The following is a 21,569-nucleotide window of genomic DNA, read 5'->3' on the forward strand; positions in this document are numbered from 1 at the left end:
TGTTACAATGCTATCAATGCTAATCTGTTACAATGCTATCAATGCTAATCTGGTACAATGCTATCAATGCTAGCAATGCAAACCTGGAATAATGCTAATCCTAACACAGGCAGGATGTAATAAAGTCGTTCAGTGTGAAACCGAAACTATTTGCAGGTGTCTGGGCCTCAGGTTGATGGAGGTTCTGTATTATATAATCGGTGTGTATCAGAACTCGGCGTGGAGAATTGTGGGTAAGTGATTAGCATGGTTAACGCTGGGCTTGGAGAATTGTGGGTAAGTGATTAGCATGGTTAACGCTGGGCGTGGAGAATTGTGGGTAAGTGATTAGCATGCTTAGCGCTGGGCGTGGAGAGTTGTGGGTAAGTGATTAGCATGGTTAGAGCTGGGTGTGGAGAATTGTGGGTAAGTGATTAGCATGGTTAACGCTGGGCATGGAGAATTGTGGGTAAGTGATTAGCATGATTAACGCTGGGCATGGAGAATTGTGGGTAAGTGATTAGCATGGTTAGCGCTGGGCGTGGAGAATTGTGGGTAAGTGATTAGTATGGTTAGCGCTGGGCGTGGAGAATTGTGGGTAAGTGATTAGCATGGTTAGCGCTGGGCGTGGAGAATTGTGGGTAAGTGATTAGCATGGTTAGCGCTGGGCGTGGAGAATTGTGGGTAAGTGATTAGTATGGTTAGCGCTGGGTGTGGAGAATTGTGGGTAAGTGATTAGTATGGTTAACGCTGGGCGTGGAGAATTGTGGGTAAGTGATTAGTATGGTTAGCGCTGGGTGTGGAGAATTGTGGGTAAGTGATTAGTATGGTTAACGCTGGGTGTGGAGAATTGTGGGTAAGTGATTAGTATGGTTAACGCTGGGTGTGGAGAATTGTGGGTAAGTGATTAGTATGGTTAGCGCTGGGCGTGGAGAATTGTGGGTAAGTGATTAGTATGGTTAGCGCTGGGCGTGGAGAATTGTGGGTAAGTGATTAGTATGGTTAGCGCTGGGCGTGGAGAATTGTGGGTAAGTGATTAGTATGGTTAGCGCTGGGCGTGGAGAATTGTGGGTAAGTGATTAGTATGGTTAGCGCTGGGCGTGGAGAATTGTGGGTAAGTGATTAGTATGGTTAGCGCTGGGCGTGGAGAATTGTGGGTAAGTGATTAGTATGGTTAGCGCTGGGCGTGGAGAATTGTGGGTAAGTGATTAGTATGGTTAGCGCTGGGCGTGGAGAATTGTGGGTAAGTGATTAGTATGGTTAGCGCTGGGCGTGGAGAATTGTGGGTAAGTGATTAGTATGGTTAGCGCTGGGCGTGGAGAATTGTGGGTAAGTGATTAGTATGGTTAGCGCTGGGCGTGGAGAATTGTGGGTAAGTGATTAGTATGGTTAGCGCTGGGCGTGGAGAATTGTGGGTAAGTGATTAGTATGGTTAACGCTGGGTGTGAAGAAGCTCTGATTACTGAGTCTGGTGGATCTCCAGCTCCTGCTGCCCATACGGTTCCACCGGGTCCACCACATCCGGTGATATAATACACTCTGTACTGCCAGCAGCTACAACACCAAACACACTGCACACAATGTGAGAGACAGAGTGGGACGAGCGCGAGAGCGGAGAGAGAGAGAGAGATACAGCTCTGGAAAATAAAAAAGATTTAACGTAAAAATGATGAGTTTCTTTGATTTTACCAAATTAAAAAGCTCTGGAATATAATCAAGAGGAAGATGGATGATCACAAACCATCAAACCACCAAACTGAACTGCTTGAATTTTTACACCAGGAGTAAAGCAGCATAAAGTTATCCAAAAGCAGTGTGTAAGACTGGTGGAGGAGAACATGATGCCAAGATGCATGAAAAAAACTGTGATTAAAAACCAATCAGGGTTATTCCACCAAATATTGATTATTTCTGAACTCTTAAAACTTTATGAATATGAACTTGTTTTCTTTGCATTATTTGAGGTCTGAAAGCTCTGCATCTTTTTTGTTATTTCAGCCATTTCTCACTTTCTGTAAATAAATGCTCTAAATGAGAATATTTTTATTTGTAATTTGGGAGAAATGTTGTCTGTAGTTTATAGAATAAAACAACAATGTTCATTTTACTCAAATATAAACCTATAAATAGCTAAATCAGAGAAACTGATTCAGAAACTGAAGTGATCTCTACATTTTTACAGAGATGTATAGATAGATAGAAAGATGGATGGATAAATGGATGGATGGATGCACATTGTTGGTGAACGTACCGGAGAGTGTTGCCGAGGGAACGGTGGGTTGGCTTGTCACTGGCGACCTCCTGTGGACAGATAATAGAAGTGCAGTGAGTGGAGGAGGAGCAGGGCGCCCTCTGCTGGCCCAGGCTCAGACTGAGATAAATACAGATTCATACTGTACTCATCTACTGCTCTAATATCTCCTATTATTCATATTTAATATTACCCTCTAATTCATTCATTCCCGGACCTGAAGCGAGGAGACAAACATAAATACACCACTAATACACCCCACAACTCTCACAACTCACACAACTCACACAACTCATACAGATCACACAGATCATACACACTAGGGGTGGGCAATATTATATGGTATACAATATATCGTGACACAGAAATATCATGATATTAAAAATCCATATTGTGATAACAGGGCTGTTCTGTCTTAAAAGTAGTCTATTATTTACTGTGAAGCTTTAGGTGTATTTATTGTAGAATTGTTTTAGTTTGCAGTTTATATCGTCGCTGCCCTATGAAAAACACTTATCTCCATTTTTGTTAATTTTTAGTTTGACCAGAAAAACTGTCCCTTACACTGTGCCAACATTTATTAATGCATAGACCAATAGAAACTCTTCAAAATGACCTGAAATAAACTCTTTTTACATTACAGACTTCCACTAAAAGTTTTCTCTGTTTTGGAGATCAGTGTTTTTCATTGGACAGTGACGATATGCATGCACTAAATATTCTGCAATATTATTTGCTGCATTATATTATTTTATGCTATATTATTTATTTTGCCACATTATGATTATTCTGTTATACTATTATACTATATTCCTGAAATTAATGAATTATTTTAGTTTTCCTATATCTCCAAGTATATCGTTATCACAAAAATACCCTGAAATATCGTGATATTATTTTAGAGCCATATCGCCCACTCCTACTTCACACTCTGTACTGATTCTACTGGACACCGTGCAGACTGCATATACCTGGCCTTATACAACCATCCAAATATCAGCAGTGTCAAAAACAAGAAGACTAGAAATACTGAAAAAGATCAGAAATCTAATCTAAATCTACCACTGTCCCTGACTTTATATTATATATATATTCTATCCCACAGTCTAATCTGACTGTATGGCGATACATCAATCAGTCTAAAGTCAGTAGCACAAAAAAAAAAGCTAAAAAAAAAACTTTACCTGCGTGTTTTAACAATTTGCATGAGTAAAATTACTTTTTTTTACAGGTGCAAATGAGAAAGACTGAGCAAGGAGAGCATGAATTACAGAAGCAGCCGAGAGACCCATGGTCACTCTGGAGGAGCTGCAGAGATCCACAGCTCAGGTGGATCAGGAGAATCTGTACACAGGACAACTAGAAGTCCTGCGCTCTAAAAATCTGGTCTTTATCCTGCAAGGACCTGGCGTATAAGGCCATTATACTGTCACCTAGTGGTGGCAGAAGAGTTTAACACTCTACAGTCACAGTTTTGATTTCGTTTATATATTTAAATGGACAGTAAATGTTTATTATGTCTTTGTGTTGAAGCAGCTCTTCAGAGCTGCTGTGTTCACTGTGTCACAAAATAAATATTTTGCACATCATTACTAATTGCGACTTCATTGTGTTCTATCTAAATATATAACTAACATCCTCATATGTGGACATCATTTTTCTCAAAAACTACATCATGTAAAAATATATATATATATTTTTTTTTTACTGTTACGCCCTCGCTATGTTTTCCTGTGTTTTCCCCGTTTCCTAGTGTGTTTCTCTAGTACTTTTCTGTCACGTGTGTGTAATTTGTAGCTCCGCCCTCTTCCCCAGGTGTTCAGTGTTTATTGTTACTATTTATAGCTCACTTTAGTCCTTGTTTATCCAGGTCTTTGCACCTTCCCCTGTTGTCTGTCTCGCCACGTTCACGTTATAGCTCATTTCTCCTTCCTTGGTTGTTTGTATTTTTCATGCTCTTGTTTATTTCTAGTCACGTTTATTTCCTGTTTGTTTCTTTGTTTATTTTGTATATATTTACGTATTTATCCTTGTATATATATCCCTAGCCCTGTTTGTTATTATCTGTTTTACGTTTCTCCCTGTTTATGTACATATTTATTCGTTATTCACCTGTTTGTTTATTTGTTTATTTGTTATTTATTAAAGTTTGGTCTTACATATAAACCCGCCTCCCGTCTGTTCCCCAGCGTTACATTTACACTAATCAGGTGCCAAATAGCCCAAATAGCAAAGAGAAATAAAAATTGCATGCCATGCAAGAGTTCGGATCTTAGGAGGTTTTAGAATATCGACAGGAAGAATCAAGCTGTAAAAAGCCAGGCTTTCAGTTAACAGCTGTGCTGAACTCATCAAGAGTTAATTACTTGAATTTCTTGTCTCTTAATAAAGTGTTTGAGAGCATCAGTTAAAGTAAAGTAGTGAAGAGGTAGAGTTACAGGTATACAGTGAATAGTGAATATTTGAGTAATGTTCGAATCCAGATTATGAGAAGAAACAAGAACTACTAAACTAAATAAAGGAAAAAAATACTTTAAGGAAAAATGTAGGTCAGTCAATCAAAAATGTTATAATGATGAAACTGGCACTCATCAGGAGAAGTTAACAGCTCCCCAGATAGGATCACCTAAAAGCTTCTTCACAGAGTATTTTGGTTTGTTTAACACTGTTTTTAAGTTACTACATGATTCATTATGTGTTCCTTCATAATCTGATAGATCACTTCTCTATTCGTTTACTATGTAAAGAAAATAAATAAAAATATCAGTTTGTATGTGGGTTTATCCCCCTGTGTTTGGGTGTTTAGTTTAGGTGTGGTTTTGTTAAAATATAAGACAGTTATTTTGGGGGAAAGCAGAATATTTATTAAATTAGCATTTCTCCGAGCTCTGAGTTAACAGTAGAATAAATTCTTTATATATTTATATATTAATATATTTATATATTTATATGCTTTTGGAAGCAGGAGAAGTGAAATGAGGGAAGAGTGAAACGAAAGTGAAATTTCAAAGTGGATGTCTCTCCTCTGTAGACATAATCTCCTCTGACTAAATACACCTCAGAATGGCCTACTTTCCATAAAACAAAGCACACGCCGCCGCCGTACGAATAAGACACGCCCCCGCCGAGCTCTCAGCCAATCAGAGACAGACTGAACGTGTCCTAATGAAAGATGCAGTAAATCAGATGCGGGACACAGATGTCTGTGCTTTTAAAAAAAAATAAAAAATAGATTAAAGTATACTAATTATGTGTTCTTGTAGCCACATTTTTATTAATCAGTATATTTAAAGAGAGATAAAATAGAACAACTTTTTAAAAACTTATTATATTTTAATTCTATATATTCTATAGTACAAAAGTCTTAAGTGTTCTTAACTGTACTAAAATGGAACTATTTTAAATATACTTTAAATAAGTAACATTTAAACATTTAAACTACTGTATATATGTAACCCCATATATATTTTAAATATGTTTACAGTAAAATTATTATAATACATTTAATAATGAGTATTACAACTGTATCACTATTTATTATTATACACCAGGTATATTAGTAGTATTAACGTACTAAGAATTGATGTTAAATATATGTGATCTATATTATTTACATTAGAGTACAAATATACTGTACATGATTTTTGTTCCTCTCTTTTGTAGGTAGCTAAGCACACTTCTAGTATATACTTCATTGGGTATAAAAAATATATATTTTAATATATTGTACTACAATGTTTAGCGTGTTTCAAATTTACTTCGTATTTTGTATTTGACATTTAAATGTGTTTTTTAACACTGTATCCTATACTTTACTTATAATTATATTTTCCCAATTATAAATACAGAGCATTAAAATACATTTTAACTGTTTTATTAATGTAATACCTAAATCATTAACAATTACCAATGTATCATGAAAACATGATACATTGTAACTTTAAGTGATTAACTAATGAAACAGCTGTTGTTTTTAGGACACTTTGCTAAAAAATTTACAAAAGTTTATTTCAAAATATTTGGAAGTATTTTAGAAGCATATTGAATTATATTAAAATAAAACTGTACTTCATAGTAGTCTATTCTTTTTAAATACACTATATTGTACTTTTTAAAAAGTATGATCGAAGTTTACTTTTAAACATTTGATGAAAACATGATATGTACTTTTAATATATTTTAAGTAAGTACATAAATCTGTTGTATATTAACAGCATACCTAGACATTTCTTAATATGTTTTAAGTACATTCAAGGATATATAAATATATATATATATATATTTTTTTTTTTTTTGTCACCAGGGTGAGCTGCCCATCTTTTGCGGAATCACCTCTCAGGAAATATCTGAGCTTCAGACGCCTGAATTATTTAAAATCATTACTTAAAGTGTAGATGTAGATGCTCTCAAACACTTTATTAAGAGACAAGAAATTCAAGTAATTAACTCTTGATGAGTTCAGCACAGCTGTTAACTGAAAGCCTGAATTCCAGGAGACTCTACCTCATAAAACTGACTGAGAAAATCCAGCAGAGATGAAGATCAGATTAGTGGAGAGCAGGACTTACAGTCGTCCTGTGGACAGATTCTCTGTGGATCTCTGCAGCTCCTCCAGAGTGACCATGAGCCGCTCTACTGCTTCTCTAATCAGTGCTCTTCTTGCTCGTATGACCACAATAAAAGCGTCTTTTAATGTTTATAAAATTAAAAGCAGGACTGGTATGTTTCACAACTTCAAACGATCTTTAAAACTTATAATTTTAGGGATGTTTATTTCTGCTAATCTAACTTTATTGTATGAAACTCGTCATGTTCTTTAACTTGTTTTGCATGCTTTTACAATGTTCTTTGACATGCTTCTCATTTCTCCTACACTGTAAGCCCGGATAAGTTGAGTTTACTTAAAAAATTTGAGGAAACCGGTTGCCTTAAAAAAGTTAAGTAATGGGCAATGAAAACTTAAGTTAACATAACTTAAAACATCAAGTTAATACAACTAAATTGTAAGTTGATTTAACTCTTTTGTTTTTGTTACACCAATTCATTTGCCCTACAATTCTACTTAGTATCTTGAGTTACAAGTAAACAAAAGTTTTGATTTCTTCTTACTTTCCTTTTTTATTAAACGTTACTTAAATATTTTTATAAATATTCATGGAAAAAACAGAGAAAAACTCGCGGAGCCGGCGGATGGAGCTCGCGGACCTGGCGGGAGAAGCTCGCGGAGCCAGTGGGAGAAGATCGCGGAGCCGGCGGATGGAGCTCGCGGAGCTGGCAGGAGAAGCTCGCGGAGCCGACGGGCTCGCGGAGCTTGCGAAGCCGACGGGCGAAGCTCGCAGAGCTCGCGGAGTCGATGGGAAATGGCAGAAAAAAAACTTTTTTTTTGCATTTAAACCTGCCCTTTTCCCAGCTTGCTGTTGGTGAGGCGGCGGGCGAAGCTTTGCGTCCTCCGTGCCTCTGCAGTCTAAACTGCAAGGCGGGAAAATGTGGGCAGCTCAGTGGACCAGTCACAGCTGCCGCTCTCCGTGTCGCTGAGCTTGCAAGCCTGCCCGCCGTCTCCGCGAGCTTCTCCCGCCGGCTCCGCGAGCTACGCCCGCCGGCTCCGCGAGCCTCGCCCGCCCGCTCCGCGAGCTTCTCCCATCGGCTCCGCGAGCTACGCCCGCCGGCTCCGCGAGCTCCGCGGGCAGGCTCGCAGGCTCAGCTACACGGACAGCGGCAGAGCTTCGCCCGCCGCCTCACCAACAGCAAGCTGGGAAAAGGGCGGGTTTAAATGCAAAAAAAAGTTTTTTTTCTGTCAAATAACTTAAAAAGTTAAGTCAATCAGTGCAAAAACTTAAAATGTTTAGTTTATTAAACTAAAAACTATTAACACGTTTAAATACGTGCTGAAATGAGTACAATATACTTACATTTGACAGTAATGGACTAAAACTTAATAATTTATGTACATTGAATATACATTTTTAATTAGAAATAAAATCCGGGCTTACAGTGTATCTTTCTTTTTGACACTAATGCATTAATGTTATCTTTACTTGCAGTTTTTACAGCGTTATTCTCACAGGTATCATTCAATAAGTAAATGGTTAAAAAGGTCAATAATTTTAAGAATAGAAATCTAAGACAGTAGATATCTGTTTAAAGGAAGCCTGTGCAGATGGATTCAGTGAATTGGACATTTATTGGGCATTTATTTTATATTTTTATTATTATATTTCATTGTGTTGTTACATAACCTCCTGAGACCCTGCGTCCTCATATGGGGACATTACTGCTTCTCTGCATCATGATACTTAATCAGTTAAAATGTTGACCCTTTGGCCTCATATGAAGACACCTCCAGTACCATCTAGTAGTCAAACGACAACATAACACTAAATTAAAATATTAAAATAAACATTGTGTCCCCATTTAAGGACATATTAAGAAAGTTTTAGCAAAATTTAATTATATTAATTTTAAAATTGAATTAAAAATGACATTTTTATGAAAAAATGAATGAAATGATTATGTACTCAGAACTTTTTCTCTGTGGATCGACTGAGCAATTCCATTCATCGCTTTCTTTTCTGAGTGAATAATTGATGATTGCTGTTATTTTCCTGTCTTCCAGTTTACCTTACCCACAACCATCCCTCCTTACCCATTTGCTGTTGTTTTTCTAATTTACTCGGATAAAAACACTCTTACAGTGAGGAACAGCAGCAGGAGCTCCTCAGATAGTGTAGAAAGTGCTGTTCCCGTACATTTAATTTCCCTAAACTAATCGCAAGCTACACATGGGTCTCAGGAGGATAATAATTGCTCTTTTGGGTGGAACTGAACCGTGAGATCACAATTTCGTTCCACCTCATAAATCACATGTGATGAGAACGACAATAAAATCGGTACCACTTTAAAATAAGACTACCTTTATAAAGGGTTTATAAATGGTTTACAATTAGTTTATTAATGGTTAATAATTAGGTTGTAAATGCATTAATATGATTAATAATCAGTTATAACACATACTGTAGAAAGGTCAACAATATAGATGGCTGTGTAATACAGTTCACTATTTGGCAAATAACAGGTCATTGTTGCTCTTTCTACGTATGTGTTATAACTGATTATTAATGATTTTTAAGGCATTTACAACCTACTTATTAACCATTAATAAACTAATTTTAAACCATTTATAAACCCTTTATAAAGGTAGTCTTATTATAAAGTGGTACCATAAAGTCTCCTTGAATCATTAAACTTTATTATATTAGCAAGAATATCATAGTATGTATTTCCTGGCTTTTATTGTATAGACAGGTATTGATCGCTAATGGTGAATCCTGTAATATATAAAAATGTAATGCTTTTCTGTAAAGGAGAAGAAGAAGAATAAAGGAGGAGGATCAGTACTGACTTGGTGGTGGTGGGGGAGGAGACGTTGGCGAGGATGGTGAAGTTGCTTCTGACAGTTCTGAGACTGGCCAACACCTGCAGGAGGAGGAGGAGTTTAGAGAAGCAGCAAAACTCACCTAAACTGTACAGGGTTTGGAGAATGAAACTGATACACCTGGTTTTAGAGCACAGTAATTGATTGTGGTGACGGACAGTTCTGGTGGAAACAGGAGAGTTGAGGTGCACATTGAATTCTGCGTGATTTGATCAGCCGTGGTTTTATGTTTTTTGGATACAATCCGGGTTAGCACCCGAACATCCCTTTCAGACAGCTTCCTCTTACAGCGTCCACAGTTAATCCTGTTGGATGTGGTTGGTCCTTCTTGGTGGTAGGCTGACGTTACCCTGGATACCGTGGCTCTTGATGCATCACAAAGACTTGCTGTCTTGGTCACAGATGCTCCAGCAAGACGTGCACCAACAATTTGTCCTCTTTTGAACTCTGGTATGTCTCCCATAATGTTGTGTGCATTGTAATATTTAGAGCAGAACTGTGCTCTTACCCTGCTAATTGAACCTTCACACTCTGCTCTTACTGGTGCAATGTGCAATTAATGAAGATTGAACACCAGGCTGCTCCAATTTAGACATGAAACCTAAAATCCCACACTAAAATGATGACAGGTGTCTCAGTTTCATTCTTCTACCTCTCTACATAAAACCATTATCATCCAAATAAGAGGTTCATTAATGCAAGTTTATTTGTAGATGTACATTGACCTAATTGCAAAAGTAAGATATGTAATTAAAACATTAATAAAAACTACTTATAACACTGAAAAAATAGCATTAGTTACCCGTCCCCCCACTCTCTAACTATAAACTTTACCATGAAATATAATTATATATTTATTAAATTCCTTCAGAGATGTATTTTTATTTTGCATTGTTGTGTTTCTCCAAATCCCATCTCTGCTTAAAAAATATTTTGTTCATAATAAATCCATAATATTTAAGTTAAATACACATTTTAGTTGTGTCCCTGTTGTTGTTTCACTCAGTCCTGTTACCGTAACACATTACCCTGATCATCTGAAACATCTGGAACATTCTACAACAGGAAGTGACATCATCAGCTGGTTCTGGTTCTGAAGGTCATGGGAAGATCAGAATTAACTTCCTCATTAGTTTTTTTTTCTGTATATTTGATCTTATTGTAACGATGACTGAGGAGCTCAATCTCAACACTCAGTCCTGTTACCTACATTCATTCTTACATCATTTTTAAAATATTTTTTTGGGGGGGGAAATCACTAGAATGTGTTCAGTGTCGTCATGCTATTAGCATAGCCGCCATTTAGCTATTTATAATATTTTTTTTTACATTACATTACATTTGGCAGACGCTTTTGTCCAAAGCGAATTTTTGCTAATTCTATGCTAAAAACTCAGTCTGGTTATTCAAAACAGAAAAAGTAACAGGACTGAGTGCCAGTAACAGGTTAACAGGAGTGATTTTTTTGTCATAAATACCAATTATTTAAACATGCAGTCTATAACCATTTCTTTAAAATAAAGACTTCTTTTAGAAAATATCTAAGGAATTAGTGGACTTGTTTTTAAACATGCTTTTTAAATTTTACATGTTTTATATGTTTTGTAAACATGTTCAGATTAGAAACCTTGTAAACCAGAACATGTTTGTATAGTTAAATATATGTAAAAAAAAAAAACTAAAAAAATAAATAAGTTTAGTTTGGAAGAGTTCAATTTGACCATATTAATTAATTTGTTCCAGATTTTTGACGCATAAAAACAGAAAGGTGCAGAAAGGGTACATGTTTGGTGCATGTTGGGAACTTTTATCTCCTCTCTGGGTGCAGATATGATTTTCTGTAAAGCTGCAGAAGCTTTAGAGGAGCTTACCTGAGCAAAAGGGGTGACTATGAGATCCTCCGCATGACTGGAGAGAGAGAGAGAGAGAGAGAGAGAGAGAGAGAGAGAGAGAGAATAAAAGTTATAATAAAAGTAAAGAAAGTCTTTATTTTATCTCACAGTCCCTCAGCTTCATCCTGCTGAACTCAGAGAGCAGAACCGACCCGATTATCACTCTAATCCTCAGACTCAGAGTCAGAAGACTGAGTTTAAAGATTAGAGATAAAGATCAGGAAACACCTTCATATCATCATCATCATCATCATCATCATCATCATCATCATCATCATTATCATCTGTGAGTTACATTATATTCTGTATTTAATCTGGATTCACACTGCAGTTTACTCATCGTGTGTGAGTGTTGTGTGAGCATTGTGTAAGTGTTGGGTGCGTGTTGGGTATATGTTAGATGTATGTGTTGTATGAGTGTGGGTGTTTGTTAGGTGCGTCTTTGAAGCATGCTGTATGCATGTTGTGTGCGTGTTACGAAAGTGTGGTGTTTGTTTGGTGTGTGTTGGAAAAATGTTTGATGTGTGTTGGGAGCATGATGCGTGTGGTATTTATTGGGTGCGCCCTAGGAGCATGTTAGGTATATGTTGGGAGGGTGTTGGGAAAGTGTGGAGTTTGTTGGATGCATCTTGGGAGCATGTTGGGTATGTATTGCATGCATGTTGTGTGCAGGTTGGGAGCGTTATGGGTGTATCTTGGTAGCATGTTGGATATGTTTTGTGTGCATGTTGGATGTGTGTTGAGTGCATGTTGTGCATGTTGGGAAAGTGTGGAGTTTTTTGGATGCATGTTGTGTGCGTGTTAAGAAAGTGTAGTGTTTGTTGGTTGCATCTTGGGTGTATGTTGGATATATGTGTTGGGTGCATGTTGAGTGTATGTTGGATATGTGTTGGTTGCATCTTGGGTGTATGTTGGATATATGTTGGGTGCATGTTGGGTGTATGTTGGATATGTGTTGGGTGCATGTTGGGTGTATGTTGGATATGTGTTGGATGCATGTTGGGTGTATGTTGGATATGTGTTGGGTGCATGTTGGGTGTATGTTGGATATGTGTTGGATGTATGTTGGGTGTATGTTGGATATGTGTTGGATGCATGTTGGGTGTATGTTGGATATATGTTGGGTGCATGTTGGGTGTATGTTGGATATGTGTTGGGTGCATGTTGAGTGTATGTTGGATATGTGTTGGGTGCATGTTGGGTGTATGTTGAATATGTGTTGGGTGCATGTTGGGTGTATGTTGGATATGTGTTGGATGTATGTTGGATATGTGTTGGGTGCATGTTGGGTGTATGTTGGATATGTGTTGGGTGCATGTTGGGTGTATGTTGGATATGTGTTGGGTGCATGTTGGGTGTATGTTGGATATGTGTTGGGTGCATGTTGGGTGTATGTTGGATATGTGTTGGGTGCATGTTGGGTGTATGTTGGATATGTGTTGGGTGTATGTTGGATATGTGTTGGGTGCATGTTGGGTGTATGTTGGATATGTGTTGGATGTATGTTGGATATGTGTTGGGTATGTGTTGGGTGTATGTTGGATATGTGTTGGATATATGTTTTGTTCTTTGGTCTGGACTGTGGTTTAAACTAACTGAAGTTCTGAAGTTCTGCAGGAGTGAAAGTCTCCTCAGAGAACTTTGGTCTGGAGTTCTGATAGTTCTGATTGTGAAAGTAAAGCATTTACAATAAATAGTAAAAATAATGTAAAACACTAAATATAATACTTTTATCACAATAAGGATATTTTTATCGTAGTGGGCGATATGATACGTCAGTTAGAGATGGTGTTTATTGGATGTTAGATTAGGAGGTGGGGCTTCAGGCTTGTTCCTCCTCTCAAACATTTGTGCTCAACTGAAATATATTTACAGTTAATGCCAAAAAATCCAGAATACTGACATTCAGAACCCAAATCCTGAGGACTGTGTCACTCTAATATTTCTAATATATTTTCTGATATTTAAAATCTATTCTAAAAATATATACTAATATTCTCTTATATTTTGGGACTCTCTGTTTATCACAGTGCTGCGTTGGGAAGTGATGCATCGCTGTATATTTATTCTGAGTGGTGTTTTGTGTTCTGGTCTGTAGGGGGCAGTATCAGCTGCAGGAATATACTATACACTGTGTTTATCACATCAGCTGATCCACAGTTACTCTACTGCAACACTGCATTCTCTCACTCTATCACTCTCTCTTATTCTCTCACTCTCTCTTATTCTCTCACTCTCTCTTATTCTCTCACTCTCTCATTCTCTTATTCTCTCACTCTCTCATTCTCTCACTCTCTTATTCTCTCACTCTCTCTCATTCTCACTCTCTCACTCTCTCATTCTCTCACTCTCTCACTCTCATTCTCTCACTCTCTCACTCTCTCACTCTCTAACTCTCTCTTATTCTCTCATTCTCTCACTCTCACTCTCTCACTCTCATCCTCTCACTCTCTCACTCTCTCATTCTCTCACTCTCTCACTCTCTCACTCTCTCTCACTCTCTCACTCTCTCACTCTCATCCTCTCACTCTCTCACTCTCTCATTCTCTCACTCTCTCACTCTCTCTCACTCTCTCACTCTCATCCTCTCACTCTCTCACTCTCTCACTCTCTCACTCTTTCACTCTCTCACTCTCTCACTCTCTCTCACTCTCTCACTCTCATCCTCTCACTCTCTCATTCTCTCACTCTCTCACTCTCTCTCACTCTCTCTCACTCTCTCACTCTCACTCTCTCACTCTCTCACTCTCTCATTCTCTCACTCTCTCTTATTCTCTCACTCTCTCTCACGCTCACTCTCACTCTCTCACTCTCTCAATCTCTCAATCTCTCTTATTCTCTCACTCTCACTCTCTCTCACTCTCACTCTCTCACTCTCTCAATCTCTCAATCTCTCTCATTCTCTCACTCTCTCACTCTCTCATTCTCTCACTCTCTCTTATTCTCTCACTCTCTCTCACGCTCACTCTCACTCTCTCACTCTCTCAATCTCTCAATCTCTCTTATTCTCTCACTCTCACTCTCTCTCACTCTCACTCTCTCTTATTCTCTCACTCTCTCTCACGCTCACTCTCACTCTCTCACTCTCTCAATCTCTCAATCTCTCTTATTCTCTCACTCTCACTCTCTCTCACTCTCACTCTCTCACTCTCTCAATCTCTCAATCTCTCTTATTCTCTCACTCTCTCACTCTCTCACTCTCTCTCACTCTCTCACTCTCTCAATCTCTCTTATTCTCTCACTCTCTCACTCTCTCACTCTCTCTCACTCTCTCAATCTCTCACTCTCTCGTTCTGTCAGTAAGTGTAATAAACTGTAATAAAGTGAATCTAATAGAAATGTACTGAATTGTGGGAGCTGGTCTGATTTTGTCAGGTTTTGATTGTGGAGAATCAGCTTTAGATTTTTCTCTCTTTTTTGGAGTCTTAGAACATTTCACTAAATCTCTCCATGAAAAATGATATATATATATTTAAACTAATGAAAAAATACTAAATTTTTCACACAGATGTGTAGCAGCTGAGAAAATACAAGATAAATTTAAAATATCTTGTATAATGTACTTCCGAATACATGAATATTTATTATATATTGCTCAGTAAAACAAGGTGTTCCCAAACTGGAATAAATCAAGACCCTTTGGAAGGAAAAGAGGGAAAGAGACAGGACGATGTTGGGCACATGTGTTGGGAGTGATTTGTGTGGGAGCAATGTGTGTGTGGTAGGTGTGTGGTAGGTGTGTGTGTGGTAGGTGTGTGGTAGGTGTGTGTGTGTGGTAGGTGTGTGGTAGGTGTGTGTGTGGTAGGTGTGTGGTAGGTGTGTGTGTGTGGTAGGTGTGTGTGGTAGGTGTGTGTGTGGTAGGTGCGTGTTAGCTGTGTGTGGTAGGTGTGTGTGGGACATGGTCTTGGGGACATGTCGGAGTCGGAATCGGAGCGGTAGAGGAAGTGGTGTGTGTGTGTTGGGTGTGTGTGGTAGGTGTGTGTGGTAGGTATGTGTGGTAGGTGTGTGTTGGGTGTGTGTAGAGTGTGTAGAAGCTGGTTACCCCTCGCTGTTGACGGAGGAGTTGCGGGACATGGTCTTTGGGGACATGTTGTAGTCGGAGCGGTAGAGGAAGTGGTGTGTGGTAGGTGTGTGTTGGGTGTGTGTAGAGTGTGTAGTAGCTGGTTACCCCTCGCTGTTGATGGAGGAGTTGCGGGACATGGTCTTGGGGGACATGTCGTAGTCGGAGTCGGAGCGGTAGAGGAAGGACTCTCGGCGGCCGCTCTGAGGGAAGGACGGGTGCAGCACCAGCCCGGGACTCGCCTGCGAATCCATCGGACTGCGGCCTGGAGACGGACCGTTCTCCCCATCGAAACTGCACAGAGAAAAATCACAACATTACACAAATTAGCCTTGCACAGCCCCGACACAGTCCGCCATAGCCTCGCACAGCCTCACACAGCACCGACACAACCTTGCACAGCCCCGACTCAGACATAAACAGGCCCGACACAGTCTCACACAGCCTAGCACAGTCCCGACACAGCCTCAAACAACCTTACACAGCATCATACATCGCCTCACACAGTCCCGCTTAGACTCCCACAGTCCCCCACAGCCTCACACAGCCCCACTGTAGCCCCCATAGAGTCTGGCACAACCCTCCACAGCCTTACATAGCCTCAAACAGCAGAATTAGTAAATTACAGAGAATTCTAGCAACAGCCTCAAACAGCCCTTCTGAGGCTTGAACAGGTTCAAAAAGCCCCCACAACCTCACACAGGCCCCCACACAGCCGCACACAGTCCCACACAGTCTCTAAATCCTTATAAAGCCTAAAACAGCCTCAAACAGCCCACCTGAGACTCAAACAGGCTCATAAAGCCCCCACAGCCTTCTACCACCTCACACCACAGCCCCCATAGCCGCACACAGTCCCCCACACAGCCTCACACAGTCCCCCACACAGCCTCACAGACTAAGCCTTACAAAGCCTAAAACAGCTATAAAAAGCCCTTCTGAGGCTCAAAAAGGCTCACAAAGCACCCACAGCCTTACACCACCTCACACAGCCCCCCACACAGCCTCACACAGTCCCCCACACAGCCTCACACAGTCCCCCACAGTCTGGCACAGGCCCCCATAACCTTACATAGCCTCATACAGAATTAGTAAATTACAGAGAATTCTATTAATTCTAGCACAGCCTTATATAACCCTCTAATGCCTCATGAACCCTTAAACAGTCCCACACAGTTTAACACAGCCTTATAAAGCCCCCACAGCCTTACACCCCCTCACACAGCTCCTCCTACACAGCCTGACATAGGCCCTAAAGCCACATAAAGCCTTACACAGCCTTAAACAGCCCTGCTGAGACTCAAACAGGCTCATAAAGCCACCACAGTTTTATACCACCTCACACAGCCCCTTTAGCTTCACAGCCTCACACAGCCCCCTGTAGCACCATGCAGCCTCTGCACAGTCTGGCACAACCCCCCATAGCCTTACATAGCCTCACACAGTCCCCCCTCACACAGCCTGACACAACCCCTAAAGCCTTATAAAGCCTTAAACAGACCCACTGAAGCTCAAACAGGCTCACATAGCCCCCATAGCCTCACACAGTCCCCTACACAGTCCCACACAGCCTCACACAGTCCCTAATGCCTTATAAATCCTTACCCAGATTCAAACAGCCCTCCTGAAACTCCAACAGGCTAAAAAATCCCCCATAGCCTTCTACCACCTCACACAGGCCCCCATAGCTGCACACAGTTCCACACAGCCCACGACACAGGCTTACACAGCCCCAGACACAGCCTCACACAGGCCCTAAAGCATTATAAAACCTTACACTGCCTCAAACAGCCCGCCTGAGGCTCAAACAGGCTCAAAAAGCCCCCACAGCCTTACACCACATCACATAGTCCCTTTAATCTCACACAGCCCCCCCACACACAGCCTAACACAGGCTCTAAAGCCTTATAAAGCCTTACACAGCCTCAAACAGCCTACCTGAGATTTAAACAGGTTTAGAAAGCCTGCACAGCCTTATACCACCACACACAGTCCCCCAGAGCCTCACACAGTCCCACATAGTTTTACACAGCTGCACACAGTCACACACAGCCTCACACAGTCCCCCACACAGTCCCTAAAGCCTTATAAAGCCTTCCACAGCCTCAAACAGCCCTTCTGAGGCTCAAACAGGCCCAAAAAGCACAGTCTTCTACCACCTCACACAATCCCCCATGACCTTACACGGTCCCCCACACAGCCTCACACAGCCCCCATAGCTGCACACAGTCCCCAACACAGCCTCACACAGCCCCCCATAGCCGCACACAGCCCCCAACACAGCCTCACACAGCCCCCATAGCCGCACACAGTCCCCCATAGCCGCACACAGTCCTCCACACAGCCTCACACAGCCCCCATAGCCGCACACAGTCCCCTACACAGCCTCACACAGCCCCCCATAGCCGCACACAGTCCTCCACACAGCCTCACACAGCCCCCATAGCCGCACACAGTCCTCCACACAGCCCCCATAGCCGCACACAGTCCCCCACACAGCCTCACACAGCCCCCCATAGCCGCACACAGTCCTCCACACAGCCTCACACAGCCCACCATAGCCGCACAGTCCTCCACACAGCCTCACACAGCCCCCATAGCCGCACACAGTCCCCAACACTGCCTCACACAGCCCCCCATAGCCGCACACAGTCCCCCACACAGCCTCACACAGCCCCCCATAGCCGCACACAGTCCCCCACACAGCCTCACACAGCCCCCCATAGCCGCACACAGCCTCACACAGCCTCACACAGATTTCGAAATAAGATAAAGCAGTAGAGAAGAAGCGAGAGAATGTGTGTGAAAGAGAGGAAGAGAAGAATCAGTTTAGATTAGAAGTGTTTGGACGTTTTTGCCAAAGAGAACATTAAGCTTCTCATCTCGGACCAGAACAGGACAAACGGAGTCTCGGAGCTCGGAGTCGTGATTGGCTTTCACATACACACACACACACACACAAACACACACTCACACACACACTCACACACACACAAACACACACACACACTCACTCTCTCAGAGCCTGTAAAGAGCTGTGATAGACAGGCTCCAGCCACTCAGTCTCTTCATTAGCATAAAGCATCAGCCTAATCAGAGGCGCGCCCCCGACACAAACCCCCCCCCCCCCCCGCACCCCCGGCCGCTCGTCTCTGATAATATCAGGGATGTTTGTTGGTTAGTTTGACCGTAAACAGCGCCGGCGTCCGCGGGGTCATGTGATCGGTTCTGATCCGCGGCTGGAAAAACACCGGCGGTAAATACGAGCGGCAGGATTTCAGATCCAGAGTGTATTTATACAACCAGATACAGGACGATCAACAGGACGACTGTGGGACACCATCAGAGGGTATCCGACACCGCCACTCAACACAAACACACACACACACACACACACACCTGCTTACATAAGAGCTTAAAACACAACAATCTCACTGATCCATACAGTCAACACACACACACCAATCAGTCACAACATTACAATCAAATACTGTTCAATATTACACAAGTCCCCATAATGCAGTCAAAACAAACAAGACCACTTCAGTTTCTGAATCAGTTTCTCTGATTTTGCTATTTATAGGTTTATGTTTGAGTAAAATGAACATTGTTGTTTTATTCTATAAACTACAGACAACATTTCTCCCAAATTCCAAATAAAAATATTCTCATTTAGAGCATTTATTTACAGAAAATGAGAAATGACTGAAATAACAAAAAAGATGCAGAACTTTCAGACCTCAAATAATGCAAAGAAAACAAGTTCATATTCATAGTTTTAAGAGTTCAGAAATAATCAATATTTGGTGGAATAATCCTGGTTTTTAATCACAGTTTTTTTTTTCATGCATCTTGGCATCATGTTCTCCTCCACCAGTCTTAAGCCAGGCGGACACTGTGCGATTTTAACCCGATTTTAAGCCCGATCTGGTCGGATGCGACTGAATTTCATGATCGGGCCGAATTTTAGCTTGATCGTGCGTCGTTTGTCGTGCAGTGTGAGAGGGGAAGCGATGTCCGATTAATTGCCCATAGGAGCTGCGAATGAGCAGTCGGACGCGACCAGGGATTTCTGACATGCCAGAAATTTTGGTCGCTTGTCTCACAGTGTGAGCTGTTTTGCGGGCCGATTTCTTAACGTCACGACCTGTTTTCCCAAAAATCTGCACAGTAACTATAAATAATTATTAGTCATATTTATTTCTGTCAGTTATAAGGATTTATATTTATGTTCGGTACACAGACTTATAGCTTAATATAGCAGACACAGGCATTCTGCTGTTTAAGAATTTCAACAGATGCTTATTCTCAGTCAATAGCTGGAGTTTTTGAAAAGAAAAATTAAAAGAGAAAATATCTTTGACAAACATAAATTTATTTTATTTCACTTTGCTATTATATCTGAAAAATAAAGCACATTGTCAGCCTCTGGTGCTGCCCGTCAATTATATAAAACTTAAAACATGCACAGAAATATAAAGCTATATTTTATAATTCGTTTCTTTTCGCCAGGGCAAATTTATTAAAATTATAAATATGTTAATTTATTAATTAAAATCTCGTCCAGTGCTCCAGAATATTAGCCACGCAAAGCCAGCTTAGCGCAGCGCGTGGCATTGCGCGCGGCATTGCCCGCATAATAACCTCTGTCTTCTAAAATAAACGTTTTAATAAATAAGGTCGGAGAAGTGTAGTAAAATTAGTGCTATTAAACTTACTAAAGCTAAATATAAATGTACTGATAATTAATCAAGATAAATCAGACAAAATGCGCTGCGCCTCTCTCTCGCTCTCTTTCGCAGCGCGGAGCTGAATTCAGCGCGAGGCTACAGGAACTCAGTTCAGTTGAATAAAAATAAGTAAGGGCCTGTAAGTACAAGCAAAGGACCTGTAAGTAAATATAGTCAAATATAAAGTATAGTTTGAGGTTTTGGTGAGCTGTTTTCATGATTTGAAACTGAAACTAACTGAAACTTTGATTATTCTGCAGAAAGCCTGGGTTATTTTAAACGAATTTTTAATGAGTTTATATTTTATATTTTTTATTTATTCATTTAAATTATTTTTCTTCTTTTATTAATCAAATCATTAAATATATATCTTCATAAGATATAATTTTTTCCCTTTTATGTCAATTTTTATGATCTTTTTTAAGGTCCTATTTTTCCTTTTTTACGTATATATTTTATTCGTCTATAATAAATGTCAGTTTTTATTCCTATTTTTTATATATATTATTAATCCCTTTTAAACTGTTAATGCTCAGCGGCACTGTAAATGAGGGTCCCTAACCAGTGTGAATAACCGATTGCTTGTTTAATATTCAGTGTTGCAAAACCAGTTTTTACATAAACAATAAACAGAATAAAAAATAAAATTATTTTATTTTATTTAAGCTGCTGGTGTTTCTTTCGCATCCTGACGCGCAGTCATTTTTCTATGCGCTCTCCTTCTGTAAAACGGACAACCCGTAGAGTCCACGTCGCCTCAGCCACCTGCGAGTCCATGTACGTCTCTTCCGTGGACTTTCAGCGCACAACAGGGCACAAATAAGCAAAGCTAAGCGCTTTCTTTTGCAAGGCGTTGTGTTGAAGCGAGAGTTTGTACGCAAAGAAAGCTCCGCCTACGGGCTGCGTTTAGACGTGCAGTGTAAGCTCCCCCGTCGCAGCAGGTCAGTCGGACCGTACAGTGTGTGCAGATGAATCGCAGGCGTTGTTCATACACGACAAACGATTCAAACGTGCAGTTTGAGCTCTCCAGAACGCATCCGATTAAAAAAATCGCACAGTGTCCGCCTGGCTTTACACACTGCTTTTGGATAACTTTATGCTGCTTTACTCCTGGTGTAAAAATTCAAGCAGTTCAGTTTGGTGGTTTGATGGTTTGTGATCATCCATCTTCCTCTTGATTATATTCTATACTCATAATTTTTTGTGGTCTCATATATTTTTTCCA

The 21,569-nt window shown here is 40.4% G+C and overlaps 1 protein-coding gene across 1 annotated transcript in view; it reads right to left on the reverse strand.

Annotated features, from left to right (window-relative positions):
• The window catches only part of pde4a (phosphodiesterase 4A, cAMP-specific), a 208,049-nt gene that overhangs the window by 66,337 nt on the left and 120,143 nt on the right, over positions 1-21,569 (reverse strand). The window contains exons 2-5 of the mRNA XM_049475648.1: positions 15,723-15,908; positions 11,534-11,570; positions 9,630-9,703; positions 2,231-2,280 (exon numbers count right to left, since the gene is read on the reverse strand). Of these exons, the coding sequence (XP_049331605.1) occupies positions 2,231-2,280; positions 9,630-9,703; positions 11,534-11,570; positions 15,723-15,908 (347 nt within the window). The remainder of the gene's footprint in view (positions 1-2,230; positions 2,281-9,629; positions 9,704-11,533; positions 11,571-15,722; positions 15,909-21,569) is intronic.

This window comes from Astyanax mexicanus, chromosome 3 (genome assembly GCF_023375975.1).
Source record: "Astyanax mexicanus isolate ESR-SI-001 chromosome 3, AstMex3_surface, whole genome shotgun sequence".
NCBI classification, from domain to species: Eukaryota; Metazoa; Chordata; class Actinopteri; order Characiformes; family Acestrorhamphidae; genus Astyanax; species Astyanax mexicanus.